Source organism: Hippocampus guttulatus, chromosome 18, assembly GCF_054856545.1.
Source record: "Hippocampus guttulatus isolate MCC_2025c chromosome 18, RoL_Hgut_1.0, whole genome shotgun sequence".
NCBI lineage: Eukaryota > Metazoa > Chordata > Actinopteri > Syngnathiformes > Syngnathidae > Hippocampus > Hippocampus guttulatus.
In genome coordinates, this window is record NC_141278.1 from 6925260 (window position 1) to 6945178 (window position 19919).

Here is a 19919-nt window from a genome sequence, read left to right on the forward strand (position 1 = left end):
CCAAAAAAACTAAGCAATGAGGTTTATTTCACGACTGTTGTTTAGCTGATTTTTTTTTTAGCATGTCCTGAAATTGCAGTAGTTTTCAAGTTATCAAGACCTTTTTATTAATTTAGACAGAAGTTGTGACACCCTATTTTATTTCACAAAGTTGGAATCTTGCACAAATTAAAATTTCAAATAATCATTAGGCTGGATTATAAATTGTCTGTTGACTTCATGAATATATGAAATCACTGTCAGGATGCTACTGGCTTCAGTCAAGTAAGTTCACATAATTGACCGTAGGAATCAAACATGAAAACGCCTTATTCATTCACTCACTCACTCAAGTTTGATTCTGTGCATTTTTTAACCTAAGGCGGGGCAACATGACTCTCTCCTTGTATTTTATGTTTCTTGTGTCTGCTCCTACTCCTCTTCTGACCTGGCTCAATTTTTTTCAGTGGCGGCGTTGGCCCCTTTTTCTTTTTCTTCTTTAGGCAACTCAGGGGGTTCGGGTTGTGCGGTTTCCTCTTCCTCTTCTTCCCCCGTCTATCTGCGTCCTTCTTATTGATGCCCTGCTCTTCTTTCATGGTGTGAAGGTTCTGCTGCTGCGCCGGGCTCACCAGCTCACCCAGCTGGGCGGCCTGAACCTGGTCTAGCGACGACTGGCTGGGTTTGTCCAACACTATGGTGTTGACGATGACGTAGAGCAGAGGCACGCCTGGGATCTTCTTCAGACCTGTTGTCAATTTGAAGTCCTGCACAACAAACCACAGTATACAACTAAGCATGTTAAAATCTGATCAAATGTGACATTGTTATACATGGCGACTTCCAACATGGCGGCGAGATTATAGCTTGTGTAAACTATATCGCTATTTGCATACAAACAACTAAAAAGTCAATTTAATCCTGAAATGTCCCCCTATAAGATTACAAAAAGTGTTACCTGTGTGGCAACAAAGTAGTGATGTGGGTTTGTGGTTTCCAGCATAGAAAGCAGACACTCCGAGGCAGGGACTGGGCTCTTTAAATGCTGACATTTCCTCACTTGATACCTCTGCAAAATGATTTTGGCCCCAACAAGCTCTTTCCCCAGAGATTCCAATTCTTTCAGAGCGCAGCTGGGGGGAAACCACACATAGATGCATAACCAAATGATGTTATTTTCATAATGCTACTCAAATATACTCACTTAGTGGTGCAGAGCTGGACCTCGCCCATGAGATACTTTGGCATTTGCTCCTTGATTTGAATTTTATTCTTTAATGCCGCTTGACAGAAAGTTCCGTCAATAAGAATCTGAAAGGGTTCCCGAAAGTTAAAATTGTATTTGTAAAAGGATAACGTTTTCTTTGCCATTTTCTGTCGCTTGATCTTCATGATTGCTGACTGATGGAATTTACGCGAAAGGTTTCCCTACATCAGAAATGATAAAGTTCCAAATGAGAACGTTGCAATTGAACGTGATTCGCGAGGGCGTCTCGATTACTTTATACGTCCACGTTGTACACGACTGGACGAAGTTACATGATAACAGCGTGTGCTAAGCCTGAGCACACAACATGCATACTGTGTTTACTTCCGCGGACTCCGTTAGGAAACAAAATGCAGAAGAAACGTTCCGCTAATCATACATGTTAAAATGTAGATGAACTCATGGGAATTTATTACCATTATTATTATTATTAAGAGTAGTAGTAGTAGTAGTAGTGGTGGTGGTAGTAGTAGTAGTATTAGTATTAGTAGTAGTATTTTCCGTTTATTTCACGATCGCGGCTTATTGTTTGTTTGCTGTTTTTACCGGAAACGCAAGGTGTGTATTCCGGAAGTACGTCAGACGCACAGCTTTAGTTTAGTGACAGCCGTCGATTCGTCTCTTGTGACTCACAGCCAAACGACGTTCGTCCGGGATCGGGCCCTCGTTTGACAGCTCGGTGCGTGAACCCTTTTCTATTCCGTGGCACCTACTATGGCGGCCACCGACCCCCGGTCGTCGAGTGACGGCGGACCGGCCAGCAGAGGAGGGTACCCGGGCGGGGAGAGTCGCAAAGACCGCGACGTACCGGGCGGCGGTAACGGGGAAGACGATCAGGACCGAGGCAGCTTCGAGTGCAACATTTGTTTTGACACGGCGATGGATGCTGTCATCAGTATGTGCGGCCACTTGTTCTGGTACGGACCGAGCGAGGAGGTCTTCGGGCCTGTGGTGGGTGGGTCCCGATTGTTAAAAATAATCAAATCTGACTTGCCATGCGGCCTTTATTTACATCTATTCAAACGGTAGAATGACGCCTACATCTGCGGATTTACTAATGTCTGTGAGCGTGTAGTTTGAGATCTCACCTGTGAGAACTTTGTTGCTCATGCTGACCTTGCATGTTTTAACACGTAATGGCTGACTTGCTTGTAGCACTTGCTGACTCGGTTTATGCAGATCATTTACGATGTTTACTCGTGGAATGTCGCACGAACTCGGTCGTGTTATGAGCGCTAACTGCTTCAAGTGTCAAACCTAAAATTCGACTGTCAACTTTGATCTACGCTGAAATGCAAATGGTAGATCTCGCAAAAAATGTTGAAGCAACCCGATGGTACTTTGAAGTGATGTGATTTTCTTTTGAGTGTTTGCCAAAATGTGCAATGACTTATCATAGGCATTTACACATACTACTTAACTGCAGAGAATGCAAGGCTTCTATTAGGGATAAGACGTGTATTTGTGTGAACTTTTCATCTCACCGTCCACTTTTGAAAGCAATCAACAATCTGTAAATAGCAAGCCCAATGAGGATCGGCAGAATTTTAAGCATTGACAAATTAAGATTTCCATGAAGTAACGGGCAGTCGTTTTCCTCCAGGGCTTTTAGTTGCAGCTGCCGCACAGGCGTAAACTTAAATTTCTTAGTTGATAGGCTCCAGCACCCCCCGCGACCCTAGTGAGGATCAAGCGGTTCGGAAAATGGATGGATGGATGGAATTCTAGTTTAGTTGCCATGCTTACTCACCCGCCAGCCCCCGTCCCTCTGGTCTCCCCTGACGCCTCCCGGCTTTGTAATATGATGCAACAATCGGTAAGGCAGCCGAGCGATGACATCAGTTCACCTGTTGCAACTTTTGCCTCGCAGTTGCCGTCATGTTCGAAACAGCTCTCGGAATGATGCGGTGCAGTTCTGCTTCACAGCAAACAACACACGCTGTAATTTACACATGGCAAATGTATTTCCATTGCTGAGTTATCATTTTATATTTCATTTTAACACAATTTTTATTTTTTTTATTATGATACAGATTAATTAAAAAAATAGATACATTTCTTAAATAGCCCTAAAGTCAATGCTTGCCAATTAGCCACACACTTGCCTGGATTAGTCACATGGCTGTTCCACTTTGGGGGTCATGTGACAGCACATGGCCGCCTGCTGCATTCACTGATGTCGACAAACGGAATCGTGTAGTCACTTATTGAGGGAAAAACACTTTTTAAATGCTCTCCGGCGGCGCAAACGCGCGAGCATTATCATTTGAGACACATTTGCTCTGATACACTTGAAGTGCCTTCAACTCTTTATCGCAAGCAATGAACTGCTTTGGAGTCTGGCCATCCAAGTTGGACATTTTGTTTAGTGGCGTGCATATTCCGAAAGAATGTCGAGCCATCTGATCGCCAGAGTTACACAAGCACAACATTGTCAACTGTGTGTGTGTGTGTGTTTCTTTCTGGGTCCCTTTGTGTGTCTGTGGCATCCGGTGGCGCTTGGTTTCTCTCAGCTGGGTCTTTGGTGTGTCATTCATTCAACCAGCTATGTCAAAAAGTACATTTAAAAAAAAAAAGATCATTTTCACAAAATATGGTGGTTGTGTTTTGCAGTTTTGTTCAGCTGCAGTCTATCGGAGTTTTTGGTGTGGTTTCCGTATTTCGCTCACACAAGAGGGGTGAAATGTGACAAGAGAAACTGCAAACCACAACCACAATGAGCATTTTTTTTTTGTACCTCATATTGTGGCTGAATAGCCAAAGAATAAAAATGTGAGTAATTCAGTTGGTTAGTTTGTGTTTGGTAGTGAAGCTCAACTTGAGCTTTCCCCTCATGCGGGTTTGTCCACATTAACTAGCTGAACATAAAAGTTGTTGTCAGTGCTACAAATCAATAATCATGTGCCCTTTCTGTCTTTTACAGCTGGCCTTGTCTCCATCAAGTAAGTCTATCATCATCGACTTCGTTCGTGGTTTCTCCACACGACTCGTTTCAGTGTTTCAATATTGACTCTTCGGCGAAAAGGATCGTCTGAAGACGTACATTTTTTTTTCCCGACAGACAAGTCATCCAATAGACATAAGTGAACGTCGCCAACAATCACTTTCCACTGAAGTCCTCTTGAGAGTCAGTAGCGTGCTCGCGAACTCTTGCCGACTCTCAAAACAAATCAAGAATATAATATACTGTAATTCTAGTGTTTACCTGACACACATACAGTATGTTTTGAATTAGATAAGAGTTTAAAATTTTTTCTTTTTTTTGGGGGGGGGGGGGTTAAGTCCCGGTCCTAACTCTCTGATAATGGTACGTTGATCTAAACTTAGTGCTCATTACATTTGCGTGTGATGTCACCTAAGATGACCCAGTACAGCTTAAACATACTAAAGCTTTTAATGCTTCTGTTTACCACTTCTTTCTCTGCGGCACACTTTAGCTGGATTTAGACTGCATGGTTTAAGCGACACGGAATGGGAAACACTGCTGACCGACTGATAACCGCTGTATCAGAACATTCTTAAGTGACGGCAATTTGAACACAAATGATGGAACAACACATGTAAACAGATAACAAAACAATACTTGCAGAGTCGCAGATATATTCTTTATCCTCGGCAAAAAAAACATTAGTCTCAATATACTGCTCCCAGGTGGCTAATGTGTGCCTACCAGAAGGAGCGGCACTACGTCTATTGAATTGTAGTAAAAATGTGGCTAAACTGTAATTCATTGCATTTTACTGATGTCATTACTCCTCGGGGGGCTGAAACAAATTAACGGCATTTCCAAGACAGACTGGTTATTCCACGTGTTCTGTGCACGTAAACAGCCATGTTGTAGTTGTCACTTGAAATCTGCATGGAAATAGTGACAAAAAAAAAATCTGATATAGGCATCAAATTGAAGTGGGCACTTGAACCTGCCGTGATAATTACAGGCTTATTTTGAACTTTGTTGACGTATCATACGTCCACTTAATTCTGTAACAAACTAATCATTTCAATTCCCTCTGCTGCTCTGTTCAGTGGTTGGAGACGAGACCCAGCAGACCACAGTGTCCTGTGTGTAAAGCCGGCATCAGCAGGGACAAGGTCATCCCGCTATATGGACGAGGGAGTTCCAGTCAAGACGACCCCCGGTGCGCCCTGTACCCTGCGCATACTGTGCATGTGTGATGGGCTGACAGTGTCCTTGTGAGTGATTGTTTGTGTTGGACTCCAGGTTGAAAACTCCCCCACGGCCTCAGGGACAGAGAACTGAGCCAGAAAGCAGAGGCGGGGTAAGTTTGTTTTTGATTTTTTTGTGACATTGACACTATAAGGACAAAAGTTCATTTCACCTACGCAGGAAGTGAAAACTACATGTGGCTCGACTACAAACGGGGCTCCTCTCACTTCAATGTAGTTGGTGGTGCTAAAGCATTTTTGGTACATTAGACGCGGCTTTGGCTTGAGCACAAAAACAATTGAGGGGTGAACTCACTTTTGTGAGCGAGTGCAAATATCCCTGAGCACGAAAGCAACACTGACACCTAGGGGACAACTCTTGCATAAAACGACCATATGAAAATGCCTGCAACGCATTCTCTATATTTGCGTTCGGAGTTGTTTCCACCATTTCAAAGCGACAACGCTTTTCAGATGTTCCAGGGTTTCAGCGATACCAGTTTTCACATGTCGTTTGGCATCGGCGCGTTCCCCTTCGGCTTCTTCACGACCGTCTTCAACGGCAACGACCTTTTTCACCGGGCAGGTAGTTTCAGCAGTTGATAAAAGATGTTTTTGATTAATGTGCCTGTAAAATTGATTGTAGTGTAACTTTATAGCACCCGTCTCCCGCATCCCCCTCCCTCGTGTACTTCCAGACCAATACGCAGGTGAAGCCCAAGGCAACAACGGGAATCATAATTGGCAAGATTGCCTCTTCCTGTTCGTGGCCGTTTTCTTTTTCTTCTGGCTGCTGAGCGTGTGACGAAGACGCCGAGCGGCTAAGACGGACGGACTGACAAGAGGGGAAGGGATGGGGCTCGCTCGCTGAGAATTGCACACCTAACCTGAGCCACATACGCATTCTTGTTTTTCCTTTCCGATGAGGTAATAACTTGGGAGAGCAGTTGTTTGCAAAAAAAAAAAAAAAAAAATTGTCACATCAAGCCCCGCCAAACTGCCTTTTGTCAATATGAAACAGTAAAAAGCAGCTGTTGAATGGGCCTCCCGCCCGACACACAACATCACCACCTCAACATACGCCGGCAGATATTCGCTCACAGATACAAGGGCGGCAATAAACTACAATGGGCTCGATGTAAGATCAATTAGTCTAGTCTTTAAGGGGGTCAGCAGAGATAGTATTAAGTGACAAGGGGGACCAGGCCTTTCTCCGAGTGTAGTGACTGTAATTCACCCCCCCCAAGCCAAGGACAGTGGGAGAGTCGTGGCGGACGAGGAGAGCTAACTCTGGTAACCATATCAACCGTTTTTCTTGCCTCTAAAAGCCCAAAGAGTAGCAGTTTGGTTCTGAGTAATTGGGTTTGTGTGTATGTTTAACTCAATTTGTCTTAAAAATGACTGCCAGTGCACTGTGATGTCATTTGAACATGTTCTCAATCTTTTTTTTTTTTTAGTAGCAAAGCTTCCCAAAATAAGAACAGAGGAATTGAAGAGTACAAAAAGCGAAATCTCAATGAACCATATTGGGAAAATGATTTCACTTAATTCCCAGGCAGACTCGCTGCAGTTCAGTGAACTGTGCTTCTTTTGGGATCTCGCCTATAAACCGCATCCTGCATTGTCCGAGCGAGCGATGCATTTGTATATAGATTTGTACATTGTTTTGGTTTTTGTTATTTTAAATTCATTTTTAGTTATGACACTGATAACCAGGATGTTTTTTTGTAAATTTTGCCTCCCGAGGTTAACAGATCTTCTGGGCAGTGTTTACCATTAACCCTGGAGAACCCATGAACTTTTTTTTTTCTTTGGAAAATGATGAATTATACATTAAATGACTGCTATATGTTCTCTGAACACCAAAATATATGTTTTTTCAAATATTCAATGCTTTAATCCTAATTTAGGATAAGGACCAAATCTGACCCGTTATGATTTAAGGGCAGCATTTGAGTAGCAGAATTTATAGGGGCCAAATTTGACCCCGTGGTTTCTCCAGGGTTAAAAAAAACAAGCTTGTGTTCCGACTGATTACTGATCCTCTTTGGGATGACACGAGCACTAATTTTGGGTCGGATATGTTTCTTGGTTATTTACAAAGGCTAATGTGAGCAAGACATGAACATTTCCATTAAAAGCGCCACCACGGAGCTGTCAGACTAATGTTCATAATTGTATCTATTTTGTGAAATACGCTCAACTTAAAACAATGTATTTGTTCAAAATTATGAAAGGTTGACCAACTCATTTTGATCTGGTACGTTCCAATTATGCACCAGCTCTGACATTAATCAGGGCAAGCCTCGCTCGTGTTCAAAAACTATTTGTCAATGGGCTAGTTGGCGAACTGCAAGTTCCACTATATAAAAATATTCCGTAGTGATTAGGGAATTACCTTTCTGGCATATCTTTGTTTTTGCTAAAAGTAAACTATACTCTTGTCAACACTGCATTAGGTGCACCTGCTCATGAGATCCAAAATAGACTTTAATGCCATCACCAGTGTTGAGAAAACAAATGCAATGGGTTGGCATAATTTTGAACGCAAACTATTTTTTTAATGACAAAAGAACAATAGTCAGATGGTCAAGTGCATTAAAAAAACGTCTAAAAATACGTTTTCATACAAAGAAAACACGTTTAGGTCCTCTGTAATATATGCAGCAGGTAAAATATTTATAGGGATAAAAATTAATTTTTCTGAGCGAACCTGCGTGAACAAAAGAGTCACTCAAGAAAACTCACGTCAACAGGCTCAGTCTTTTCGTACATATGATACAGTCCCAAACATTAATATTAAAGCTTTGAAAAATTATTCAAACGTGCAAAATCAGCATTTTGTTTTTGGTAAACATGATAGCAGAACAGTCTGGAATCATTACTTATTCTCATTGGCGCCATGATAATAAGATCACTTCCTTTTTTTGGGCATCTTGTTGCTTTTGTTCAGAACTTTCATGAGGTTTTTGGACATGAAGTACGGCTTCTCCAGAGAGCCGTCATTGCGTTCCAAGTCCTCCACTGCGAACAGTTCATCGCAATGTTAAATGATCGCACTGGCTTGTTTACACTCGAACTTAACATGAGCTTAGAATTGTTTCCTAAATTCGGCTAAGGAAGCTTTTGTCGTCTTGTACTCACAGAAGCAGAGGAAGAGCGTGTCGACACACATGCTGTACACGCTGAAGAATCCGTGAGCGATGAGGTAGCTGCCAATCACGACCGTCTAGGATGGTCACATTTGGAGAAAAAAAAACAAAAAACAAACACCACGACACTGAATGACTTTTGTTTGCATGGGTGAGAGGATGAAATGAACACATTCAGTCATACAATGATTGGCGTCCAGTAATAGTTGAGCGTCTCCGACTGCACCGTGCTATGTGGTAGAGGAATCTGGCCGGAGAAGAAGTAAAAGGACAACACGCCTGCAAGAAAAAGCTTGGTGTCACCGCTCGGCTCGTTATGGATGTTTGTCATTCAAAATGTGCAATGGAAATCCTGAAGGCGTTAAAGGTGTCATTCGTACCCACTCCGCCCACTACTAGGAGCTCCCCAAAGAACAGCAACAGGTCGGTCACTTTATCCAGTATTACAGTTCTGTAAGGCACAAGTATACCTTATCTATGGTTCCATATCACATTTTCAATTCGTAATTGGGCTTTTCAATTTCATTTTGGAACGAGTAGGCAAAGCAGATTTATCGTAAGATGTAACCATAAACAAATAAGGAATATTAAAAAAATGAGCATCAACTATTTCATTTTAACAATCATTTCTAACCTGTCCCATTTTAAAAACCAAACATGGCTCTTAAGCGCACAAGCTCCCCCCCCAAAAAAAAACCCCACAAACCTTATTATGTTTCTCATGATCAGCGAGAAAGCTTTCTTGGCTGAAGTACAGAAGTTTTTCCCATAAACAGCAATCTGTTCAAAATGAGTTTGACAAAAATATACAGTACAAAATACGATAGATACATGTCGTGTGTGGACAAGACACGATTACTCACACCCGTTGAGCTTACCATGATGTATGCGTTCCGATTGAGAAATTTAATGAACTTCTCGAGGCACCAGAAGCAGCACTTCATGCAGCACAGTATGAAACGTGCACACGCATTTTGTGCCGCTGGGTGGGAGTTGATGAGACAAAAGAAGACGACAAATTTCAATAATTAAATAAAAACAGTACTGTATTTGGGGGGGGGAATTGTAACATCAGCTCATTAGGTGAGAGGCCTTACTCCTGGTTTTGTGGTCAATGTATTCCAGGAGGATCCTCACAGCCTGCACTAAGGTCAGGATCAAAGCACCGAATGCCAATGAGCCCACATGGTACCTGAAATTATTTACGGTTGGTTTAGAAAGAACCTTGATCAAATCAATTTCATGGCAAGATTAAGATACAGTAATCCCTCGTTTATCGCGGTTAATGGGGCCCAAAACCACCCGCGATAAACGAAAATCCGCAAAGTAGCGACCAATTAACTTATTTTTTTTAAGTTCGCAAACGGTCCGCGAGAAGCTGTCAAAGTCAGCAAAACAATGAGTCACATCGAGCAACATATACAGTACTGTACTCCATGTATATGAAAAATCCTTTTTTTTAATGAATATGTTGAAGCCGCGATAAACGAACCGCGAAATAGCGAGGGATCACTGTACTGTATTTTTTTTTACAAAGCCGTCCACTTCATATCGCACTTGCTAAAATTCATTTAAGGTCTTTGGCGCTACCTAAAGGACATATCTTAAACTGCAGCAAAATGTTGACCAGTTCAAGCACATTCACACTTGGGAGCACAAACATTGACCTGACCTTAGTGTGCGCACAAAGGCACTGGACAGGGGGGCCATGGGGATGTCGTCCGGTTTGTTGAAAGCCCAGTAGTAGGCGGCAAAGGCGCCGGCTAGCGTGCACTGGCCCAGCGCGATGACAAAATTGACGCACCAGAGAAAAGCCAACACGTTGTAGATCTGAAGGTTGAACAGGTTCCTCTGGAGAAGGCCCTCCGCGTTGTATTTGACAAAGATGCACGCAGCGGAGGGGCAGGTCAGGTAATCGGATGCGTTGAAGGTCTACAGCGGTTAGAACAGTGAGCCAATCAATGTTGAAAATGTAGCTACTTTCCAGTCAAAAAATTAAAAAAATCAAGTAGAACCCATTCAAAGCGATAAAGGCTCCCATGCAATGGAGGGCCAAAATTCAGGTGGCCAGACATATACCTGAGGGTTGCAGTCCACGGTGCCGTTGATGCGCTGACACTCACTCATACTTGAGTTGAGAGCCACCACTTTGTAGATGGCCCCTCCTGAGGTGGCCAAATACCTGTATCGACGAGCTCAGGTGAAACAGAGGTGCCGTGTGCTGGTGCATATTTGACATTAGTTCCGTAACCTCTTTGCGAACGCTCACAACGAAAGGATACAACGCAGTGCTAGCCCAGTAGGCCACACAGACCAAGAGGAGAACAAATGTCAACAGAGGGTAGAAGAGCGTGCTCATCATTTGACCGACGGCCCTGGTGAACAGCTGCGCGTTATTCAGACGAAGACGCAAGATGCCCAACATACCAAATATACAAAATGAATCTATTAAATTGCATCACGGCGCGACTGACTTGCTGGCCTCTCGGATGAGTGCGATGGCGATGAGGATTCTGTTTCGCAGGAAGATGAGGATTAAGATCAGGATGGCTTCCACCACGCAGAGGATGATCACTGGGGAGGCAACAGAAGGAGCAGGAAAAAAAAAAGAATACAGGATTAGAGAATTAAGATAACGGGAGATAAAATGCCCTTTTCTCATTTTTGACAGAATTCAGAATGTGTGTTCACATGTGCTAAAATGGTTGAGTCAACTCACAGAAGGCTAACCAGGTCTCTTGCACTTTTAGGTAAAAACTAAGGTTGGTGGTGAATCCAATGTCAGTAATGGAGGCGGAGAGATTCTTGTAATTAGCGTACTGCCAGTAGCAGTGCCAAATCCCTGAAAGGAAATGAAACAAATCTGGGAAGATGTATTGTACGCGTGCAACAAAACAAAGGCTCCACCACAATCAGAGCACAATAAAAAGACATTTTGTATGGTGCTGAGTTGTGTTTGCCGAACTTCCTATTTCAAGCACGAGTAAAGAAATAAATCCAAAGCTGAATTCATCTTCACCAAAAGCCCCGGTAGACAGGACGGCGACGATAAGGAGCCACACCACGACGCCAGCGATGAATCTCAGCAGCAGCAGGAACAACATACTGAGCACCATGGCGACTGCCAGACCACTGTTGCGGAAAACAAATGGAAACATTTTTCAAGAAATATGACAATCAAGTGAACAGGAGACTAGAGGGAAAGAAGAGAGGAGAATACAAGATATTTATTCACGCTGACATGCAATTGTTAAAAAAAAAAGAAAGAAAATTAGCGTGCGAGTCCATGTGCCTTTGATGTAATCAAGAACTCATCATAAAACGATGTTAAGGTGATCATTGATACTGAATTTTTTTGTTGTTGTTCTATGTACAGTATTATCCAAAAAGTGGAAGTGTGAGGCATCAACTAACGTAAGGATCCAGGGCCACGATGACGCAAAATCCTCAAAGATCCTGACGCCGATGTCCCTGGCACTCAAGCCGTTCAAAATGTCCCTGAGCAAGACAAAAAAAAAAAACAAAGCTAAAGTCAGTTGTACGTCGTGGCAGCAATTCATAAAAAAGCATGCTATGACCGACTAAAATTGATGCAGCGGTGAAGAAAAAGACATGATTGCAAGGCACTGAATTTGGATTCATCATCACAAAAAAGTCCAAATTCAGATATCTCTTTACTCGGTCTCCGTTTGAATGCATTTTGGGTGGGTTTTCTTTCCGCTGCATCGCTGTTAACATCCGAACCAAGACTGAACACACATGCAAGAATAAAAAAAAAAAAAAGAGTATGTCTCAATATCACGCAGCTGACTCATGCACAGTAACAGGAGTAAACCACCAGATTCTACTCTAAGGCTCGACACACTTACGAGGCAACCGACCCTGTGCTGGTGATGAGGACAAGAAGATTACTACAGTGGTCTTGCTTTCATTTGGAGTGTGGTTCATAGATGTTAAAATGTGTCTTTTCTTCTGAAGTAACATCACAAAGCACCATGTCATTTATTTTTTTAAATTCCATTCATTGGCTCTACCCGGTGCCGTTCATGAGGAGGTTGGCCGTTTCGCTGACAGATGGTGGCAAGCCTGGATTGTTGGAAAAATCCGGTGGCATAGTCCCAAGAAGTGTGACGTCGGGCAAACATCGTCCAATAACTACAAAAGACAAGTTGCAATGAGTTACGTTTTGAGTTCTGCGCATTCGAAGGCAATCGTTAAATATTAGAACGAAAAAAAGAAATCCATTGCAAACTCCCAACGTCAAAGAATCTGTTCTGGGAAGCTATTAGACCTCACATTTGGTTTTCTTTTTCTACCACCAAAATAACTGAAATAGAAATAATGCATTCCAGAGGCACAATCATAAAATCGGTGTCGGTCAACAAGTGAGCTGGTTGGACGTTTTGTGTGACCAAAATTAAGAGCGATGACATACAGCAAATTTCCACTCACCAGAGGTTGTGGGAATAGTATAGAAAGGACACAGCTCCTTTTCCACGATCTCTTTGACAGTCTAAAAATAAAGATTTAAAAGATTACAATTGAAGTCCTGGCAACTGAAATCAAGCGTGCAAATAGATATATTGCACAAAGAGTATTTGTGCTGAAACGGACATCAAAACTTACCATGACAGTGTGTGACAGGTTTAAAGACGGCGCACAGAGGCTTTGCTTGAAAACATTTGTGGGCTTTACGTTTGGAGCGTAGTCAAGCGGACTCACGGCGGTGAAGTCAGTCGGGCACTTTTCCACACATATCTGGCGGGGGAGGTAAGCGCGGCAAAAAAAATCATCAGAATGAAGTCACATTGTCCACGTGCAAACCGTCGTACCTGCGTGGTTGGACACTGAAACCCATTGAGAGCTGCTGCCATCACGTTAAAACCTGTCGCACATTTGACAATGTCCAAGTAGAAGAGCGCAGGTCGGTTTCTGAGAGGCAACGGCAGAAGGGGACAAATATGACATGACGTAGCAGTGGTGGTCTTGCGATTCTGTACTATGTGTTCTGCGATTGGTGCAAATGAAAAGTAATCACATATTTGGTCCGGTGCCACAGAACCATCCAGTTGAGTTTTTGGGATAGAGAACTTGGCGGGGATCTCCGTAAAGCCATGCTGACAAAGGGACACAAAAACACACACACACACACACACACAAATGATGAAACCAAATGGCATAAATAAAAAAAAACAAAAAAAAAGTGTACAGGTATTTATTGTGCTTATTTCATCCTGCGGGCAACAATGCGTGAAACACAATAACATTGGTTACAGTCGAATAATGTCCACTATGTTGGTTACTTTGACAGAATAAATTGGGGGGGGGGGGGGGATCTTTGTTTACGAGTTCTGATTGCGTCCAATATATGAAAAAAATTACAAAATAGGCCATTTCATTGAAGGTGCGCCTCATAATCCAGTGCGCCTTTTAAGATATCCTTTACTTGTCCCGCAATGGGGAAATTACAGTCAGAATTCAGAAAGGAAAACACTGGGTAGGGAGAGGGAAAAAAACCCCACGCTCGAACTATCCTCTTCTGAGGATAATTTAAGTCCAGGATAAAAAAGACCCTAGCACATAAATAAGCATATGACAGTTGCAACAAGTCACAGGACATAACATGTAATAAGGGGGAGGATGAATTGGAAGGGGGGGGGGGGGGGGTGTGACCGCGACGCGGCAGTTCTGGCCAGCTGCATGGACACGAGTGCTCTGCAGATCGTACCACGTCACGGGGGAAAAGAATCGGAGCGATGAAGACGCTGATAATAAGTATGTGTATGCACGTGTGATTGTCCAGTTGTGTATGCGTGTACAGGTCATAGCTGCTTCGTCGAGGTCTGCTCATGAAGACAGTCCCGGCTTATCAGTCCATGGCCGAGAAGGAGGGGGTGATGGTGGGGGCACTAGATTCCATGCATACTTCCATCCAGGGGAAAGGGTCCAGATAGCGTTGTTTGTTTTGGAGGGACGGCCGCCAACAATTTCAGACAGCCTTGAGTCCGTGGCCTGTATCTCTTCAATGGCGCCGATCAGCCAAATCCGCAATCTCTTTCCGCAGCGCGGATTCCAACTTCTCCATGTTGTTGTCGATCGTACGGAGTCGCTCCAAAACTGCATCTATATTGCGGTTGAGCTCAGTCACCGCTTGAGTCTGAGTGTTGGACATTCGCGCCAAACCATCCAGAATGACCGTCAGCTTCTTCACTTCCATTAAAGCCGCTCCCGTCGGTTGAATTTTGCGATAGAACAGGAAGCTGCTAACACCAAACAGCAGCATACCTGCTATCAGAAGGCCGATAATGTAGATGTCTTCCACATCCTCAACGGACAGTATTGACAGGCACACCATTCTCCACTTTCTCCATGGATCAAGGGCGTATCCGGCAGCAAATGTCCCCCGAAAAATTTTGTCGATTGCATCGAGAGACCAGCCAACTAATTCCATGGTTAGTTCTTTGGATGAAAATACGGGAGGAGGCTAGGAAAAGTTAGACAAAGACTAAGTGGCGAGCAAGGAGAGGGTGGAGGTTGAGGACAGGACCTGAGCAAAAAGCGTCCGCCATCGTCGAGAGCCAAGCAGGAAATAATAAAAATAGATTTTATTTAGGGCGGCCCGGTAGTCCAGTGGTTAGCACGTCGGCTTCACAGTGCAGAGGTACCGGGTTCGATTCCAGCTCCGGCCTCCCTGTGTGGAGTTTGCATGTTCTCCCCGGGCCTGCGTGGGTTTTCTCCGGGTGCTCCGGTTTCCTCCCACATTCCAAAAACATGCATGGCAGGCTGATTGGACGCTCTAAATTGTCCCTAGGTGTGGGTGTGGGCGTGGATGGTTGTTCGTCTCTGTGTGCCCTGCGATTGGCTGGCAACTGATTCAGGGTGTCCCCCGCCTACTGCCCGGAGACGGCTGGGATAGGCTCCAGCACCCCCCGCGACCCTAGTGAGGATCAAGCGGTTCGGAAAATGGATGGATGGATGGATTTTATTTATAAGCGCCTTTCAGGACACCCAAAGCGTGTGCAAAATACGGTAATAGTGGAAAAGGTTTGTTTAATATGATTTATCTTGTGTTCCCCTTATAAATCAGATTTTATAACCATTGACAGGTAACTATGCAGGTAGGTTAAAGTAATTCCTTGGCTGTTACAAGAGTTTCACACTTTTACAGAGGAGTGTCAGTAAAGTTTCTGCCATGGTCAGTAAAAAAAACAAAACAAAAAAAGACTTGTAGAGCACCCAATGACGCCCTCCCTTGTGGTTTCTTTCTGCCTTCGGGGTTGAGTGAACGCTGGCGCGTTTTGGCTGCCGCTGCTCAACCTGTATTGTTTTGTGTTTTTTGTTATTGTAAAGTGTCCTTGGGTGTCTTGAAAGGCGCTTATAAATAAAATGTATTATTATTATTATTATTATCTTAATGAGTTTCCATTGAGCCGCCCGCACACAGACTTTGTATTGACTTAAGATAAGGGAGTGGGTGCCGTGTGTTGGAATGAGTTTGATGACCAAGCTGGTCATACGAGCACACTGCTTATCTTGTATTTGTTTTGACTTTTTGGTTAGTTATACATTCGGCGTATAGAGCTGTATTATGTGAATATTGATGCTGTGACATTTTCATTTGTCGTTGTTTATTCCATCATTCTAAAAATGTACTGTATATTCCGCTCGGTCTCTCACGTTTGAAAAACTCCACTGTGGTTACCCAGATTTGGATCACCTTTGTTGTTATTCACAAATAAAGCATAGAAAATGAATGGTGGGAATCAAGCAATAAAATAACGTAAAAGCAGAAATAAAAAAAGGAACTCATTGTGAGGTCTAATTTGCATGTTAGCATCAGTTAGTCCCCCCCCCCCCCCCCCCCCCCAAGGCACTGTTGCCACTTCACCACTGTGCTTTAATGCGGCTTCAAAGGTCACCATGAAACCAATTTACGAGCAAACCTGGATGTCCCTACTTCTATGTTGTAATAAAAGAAGAGAAACAACAGAGGGGTTTACAGAGGTCAACCTTGGAAACGGGGGAGATCACATCTGTCTGCTTACGCTCACCTACAATCCCGACTGCGATGTAGCCGAGGAGGACCGTCATAAACACCACGCAGCAGATTATGTCAGTGCACCCTCTGGGGGAGAGCAAATGAGCAAAAGTCATAAGAGAGCTGCGTGGACTTTACGCAGAGGTTTGTCTTCAATGTGAATCAGTCACCTCTTCTTTATGGGTCCATTAAAGGATGGGTCATACTCGACAGGTTCACCTAGACGCCCCCCAAAAAAGGAAGAAAATTGATTATGTGAAGATTTTTAATCCCACAGAAAATAATGTGTACATCATGTTATTAAACAATGCAAAGTCTGGTGTTTATTTGAAGTTAATGAATTACTGTGCCAAAGGCAAATGCCGGAACTATTTCTATGAGCTAACAAGTGTTGTAAATATGTTTCGGACAGGGTGGTGGTGTTCCGGGGAGGAAAAAAAAGATTTTGTTTCCTGGAAGAAAAAGAATAACTGACTACAACAATAGCTTATATCTAAAAAAGAAAAAAAGATCTCTTATACTTAGACAACATTCAGGTTTACTAGGAAGAAAAAAAAGCTACTGGCCACACATTTTAAGGGAAGGAGATGCACTCTCTTTATTTGAATGTCATTTGAATTCACAAAGCTGCTTTTGTTTTGCTTTCGGAAAACTCCAACTCGACAGCGTGGAACCAAAATTGAAAACCTAAAAATTCGGGAGGTTCAAACAAAATGTTTGGGGAAAAATATGCCTTAATGTAATTATGTGTCGTCTGCATGTTACGCCAGGTATCCGGTCCATCTCTCTGGGTGCATATTTCAGATATTGACTACTTCATTTACTTCTCCCCTGAGCTAAGAGCTAGCGAGCCACCACATATTTGTCACATTCTGGATATCATTATTATTAGAGCCGTTAACATATAGTAAATAAAATGAAAATGTGTAAGCAGGTCGAAAAGGTTCGACGATGGTATCCAAATATAATTAATGTCAAAAGCGAATGGCGTTTGATATCAGAACAAATTAGAGATCAACCAGCCTCTCAGATTGTGTTCTACTTTCGACGGTCTATTGTCATGGAAACAAGACCATAAAACATGTTTGGCTATACTGCAAAAGGAATATATTGCGTTGACAAATAAGAAGTGACAAAATGAAGCATCATGAAATGCCTGGAACAAAGGAACCTGTTCATCGGCCTCCTCATGTGTCAAATTTCACAATACTGTTTGCAGTAAACGGCGACTCGTTAAAAAAAAAAAAAAAAAAAAAAAAAAAGGTTCATGGTGACTCCATTTCAAGCCATCTCAGTTTTATAACGTTTTTATAACTTGGGCTCATACAGAAGAAAAAATGGGTGAGTAGTTTTCCCGAGTTATCTCGTGACTCAGCTTCATGCGTGCGACCAGAACAACACACTCATAAAAAGTAAAATGGGTCATTTACCGGGTATAGCTCCGACCCCAATAGATAAAGAAACGATTTTCATTTTGATTATGCGTCAGCCTTTCCTAAGATTAAAAATGATGCTCAAGTCTCCAATGAGTTGCGATGATTTGATAAACACAAAAACTGCCAATTAAATTGTCACAATTAGATTTGACAAAGTCACCGCTTGAAAAATTTTACAAACATCCTCTTCTTATGGTGTTTTTGTATCGTATTTGAAGACATGAAACAGAATCCGAATCTGTATTTACCTCCAGGGAGGGTTTATTGACTGTTGTACCTCCCATTCTGTCAATATACTTGCTTGTGGCAAGTATATTGAACAAACGTCAAGTAGAAGAATTCAGTGCCATACAAACCTTTTGTAAAACAGCATCGCCAGTGCGATGGAATGTTCTCTTGAGCAAGAAATTAAAATGAATAGAAAACTCTTGATTATTATTAAGGGAGATAAACACTTTTCTCATTTTCTGATTTATATTTTTGAAACAGTAACTCATTCTACCCTTTATGAGTACATGTATGGAGGTATGGCGCATGGAAGTTTCGGCTTCATTTGCAGCCAGCAGCATGTGCAGTGTGTTGATTATTCAAGAGAAATTTTGTTGAAGGTAAACTTTTAATGGCCTGTTCAAGTATCAAGGCTGGAAAATAGCTCAATTTTCCTCATTGCTGAAAAAAGAAAGAGTATAAAAATGACCAGCAAGATGCACTTTGAAGCCAGATACAGTTCTAACTGTGAGTGGGTGAACTATCCCAAATCTACTGTAATTAATTCTGACTTTACGAATGCATTCATGCAGGTTTGTAGTAGAATTAAGTGTAGTTTATGTTTATATATTGAACGTAGTTTCATACATGCACAACTAGACGAAAGTTTGAACAGTTTTTCATTCATTGTTTCAAGAAAACACGAGGAACTAGACAGGTTATCAAATCTTTTGACTAAACGCGAATACGTGCTGTAACTGTGACTTTACCATGACACGCACAGGGTTAGATTTGTAATTATACGTAAAGTGACAGAACACTGACTCGGTTCGTGATTTTTGACGCCTCGACTTGCGTACACATTGGGGTTGCTTCACTGGCGTCGTAAACCGAGGACGTCCTGAACTGCATTCAGACAATGACGAGATTAGTTTTAAATACATGGAGATTCGAAGGTAAAAGTAAAGACTTCTCAAATTACACGTTAAGCTCTTTTGTATTGATGGATATATGGTCCCTTATTCCCCAAAAGTGAAACACGTCAACAAAAATTGACTCCCGAGGTAACGGGTGATGGTGACTTGGCAACTCACCATACTGAGATTCCGGATTTGCCTGCTTTTCCTTGCCCATTTTCCACCTCGACCGCCACCTCCCCTTCCTTGGCTTGTCACTAACTCAACTCAACTGTATTTATAGAGCACTTTCAAACAGCCATCGCTGCATACAAAGTGCTAATAGCTCACTTTACTTCTAAATTAGCCCAGTCGTCCTAAGCGAAGAGAACAACAAAAGCTTTTAAGAGGCCACAGTGAAGTGAATCTTTTCCCCGCAGTCAGGCGTTACTAAGCAGTGACGACAAGAGCGCACCTGCTTTGGGTTGTGCACCGGAAGTGTCCAGGTGCACTCGCCTCTTCAGAGGCGGGAAAATATATATCGATATAAATTTATATTTTTTGTCCCTGATTTTATGTCATCTTGGTTTTAACTCTGGCCAGAAAACTGTGCTAGTAGTGGTGTTTCATTGTGTGTTCACGTGAATTATGTCATCTTAGAACATAAGATTCATTGGCCATTTAGAAACAACGGAGTGATGCTTCCACGACAATGGCGACGTCATCTTTATACGTACGGTGCTATTGTTAGCTTTCTTCTCTCGCCATGGCTAATCATTT

General features: G+C 42.6%; 3 protein-coding genes across 3 annotated transcripts; 1 reads left to right on the top strand and 2 right to left on the bottom strand.

Moving 5' to 3' along the window:
• Positions 1 to 123: 123 nt before the first annotated feature.
• Positions 124 to 1569, bottom strand: utp23 (UTP23 small subunit processome component). Its single transcript, XM_086136390.1, has 3 exons — positions 1181 to 1569; positions 935 to 1109; positions 124 to 743 (listed from the first exon to the last, which is right to left on the bottom strand). The coding sequence occupies exons 1-3, from the start codon at positions 1366 to 1368 to the stop codon at positions 357 to 359; spliced, it is 750 nt and encodes a 249-aa protein (XP_085992516.1). The 5' UTR covers positions 1369 to 1569; the 3' UTR covers positions 124 to 356.
• Positions 1570 to 1822: 253 nt separating this feature from the next.
• rnf5 (ring finger protein 5) lies at positions 1823 to 7576 on the top strand. The gene is made up of 6 exons (XM_086136391.1): positions 1823 to 2160; positions 4167 to 4185; positions 5270 to 5382; positions 5466 to 5523; positions 5885 to 5996; positions 6109 to 7576. Exons 1-6 carry the CDS (start codon positions 1958 to 1960, stop codon positions 6213 to 6215), a joined length of 612 nt encoding a protein of 203 aa, XP_085992517.1. The 5' UTR covers positions 1823 to 1957; the 3' UTR covers positions 6216 to 7576.
• Positions 7577 to 8159: 583 nt separating this feature from the next.
• On the bottom strand, positions 8160 to 19588 carry slc44a4 (solute carrier family 44 member 4). Its single transcript, XM_086136389.1, has 22 exons — positions 19338 to 19588; positions 16771 to 16819; positions 16614 to 16687; positions 13601 to 13679; positions 13395 to 13494; positions 13189 to 13320; positions 13015 to 13075; positions 12597 to 12717; positions 11977 to 12060; positions 11582 to 11694; positions 11282 to 11404; positions 11037 to 11136; positions 10845 to 10937; positions 10642 to 10744; positions 10235 to 10494; positions 9660 to 9754; positions 9441 to 9544; positions 9269 to 9342; positions 8943 to 9013; positions 8747 to 8841; positions 8555 to 8639; positions 8160 to 8434 (listed from the first exon to the last, which is right to left on the bottom strand). The coding sequence occupies exons 1-22, from the start codon at positions 19375 to 19377 to the stop codon at positions 8325 to 8327; spliced, it is 2166 nt and encodes a 721-aa protein (XP_085992515.1). The 5' UTR covers positions 19378 to 19588; the 3' UTR covers positions 8160 to 8324.
• Between the last annotated feature and the right edge of the window lie 331 nt (positions 19589 to 19919).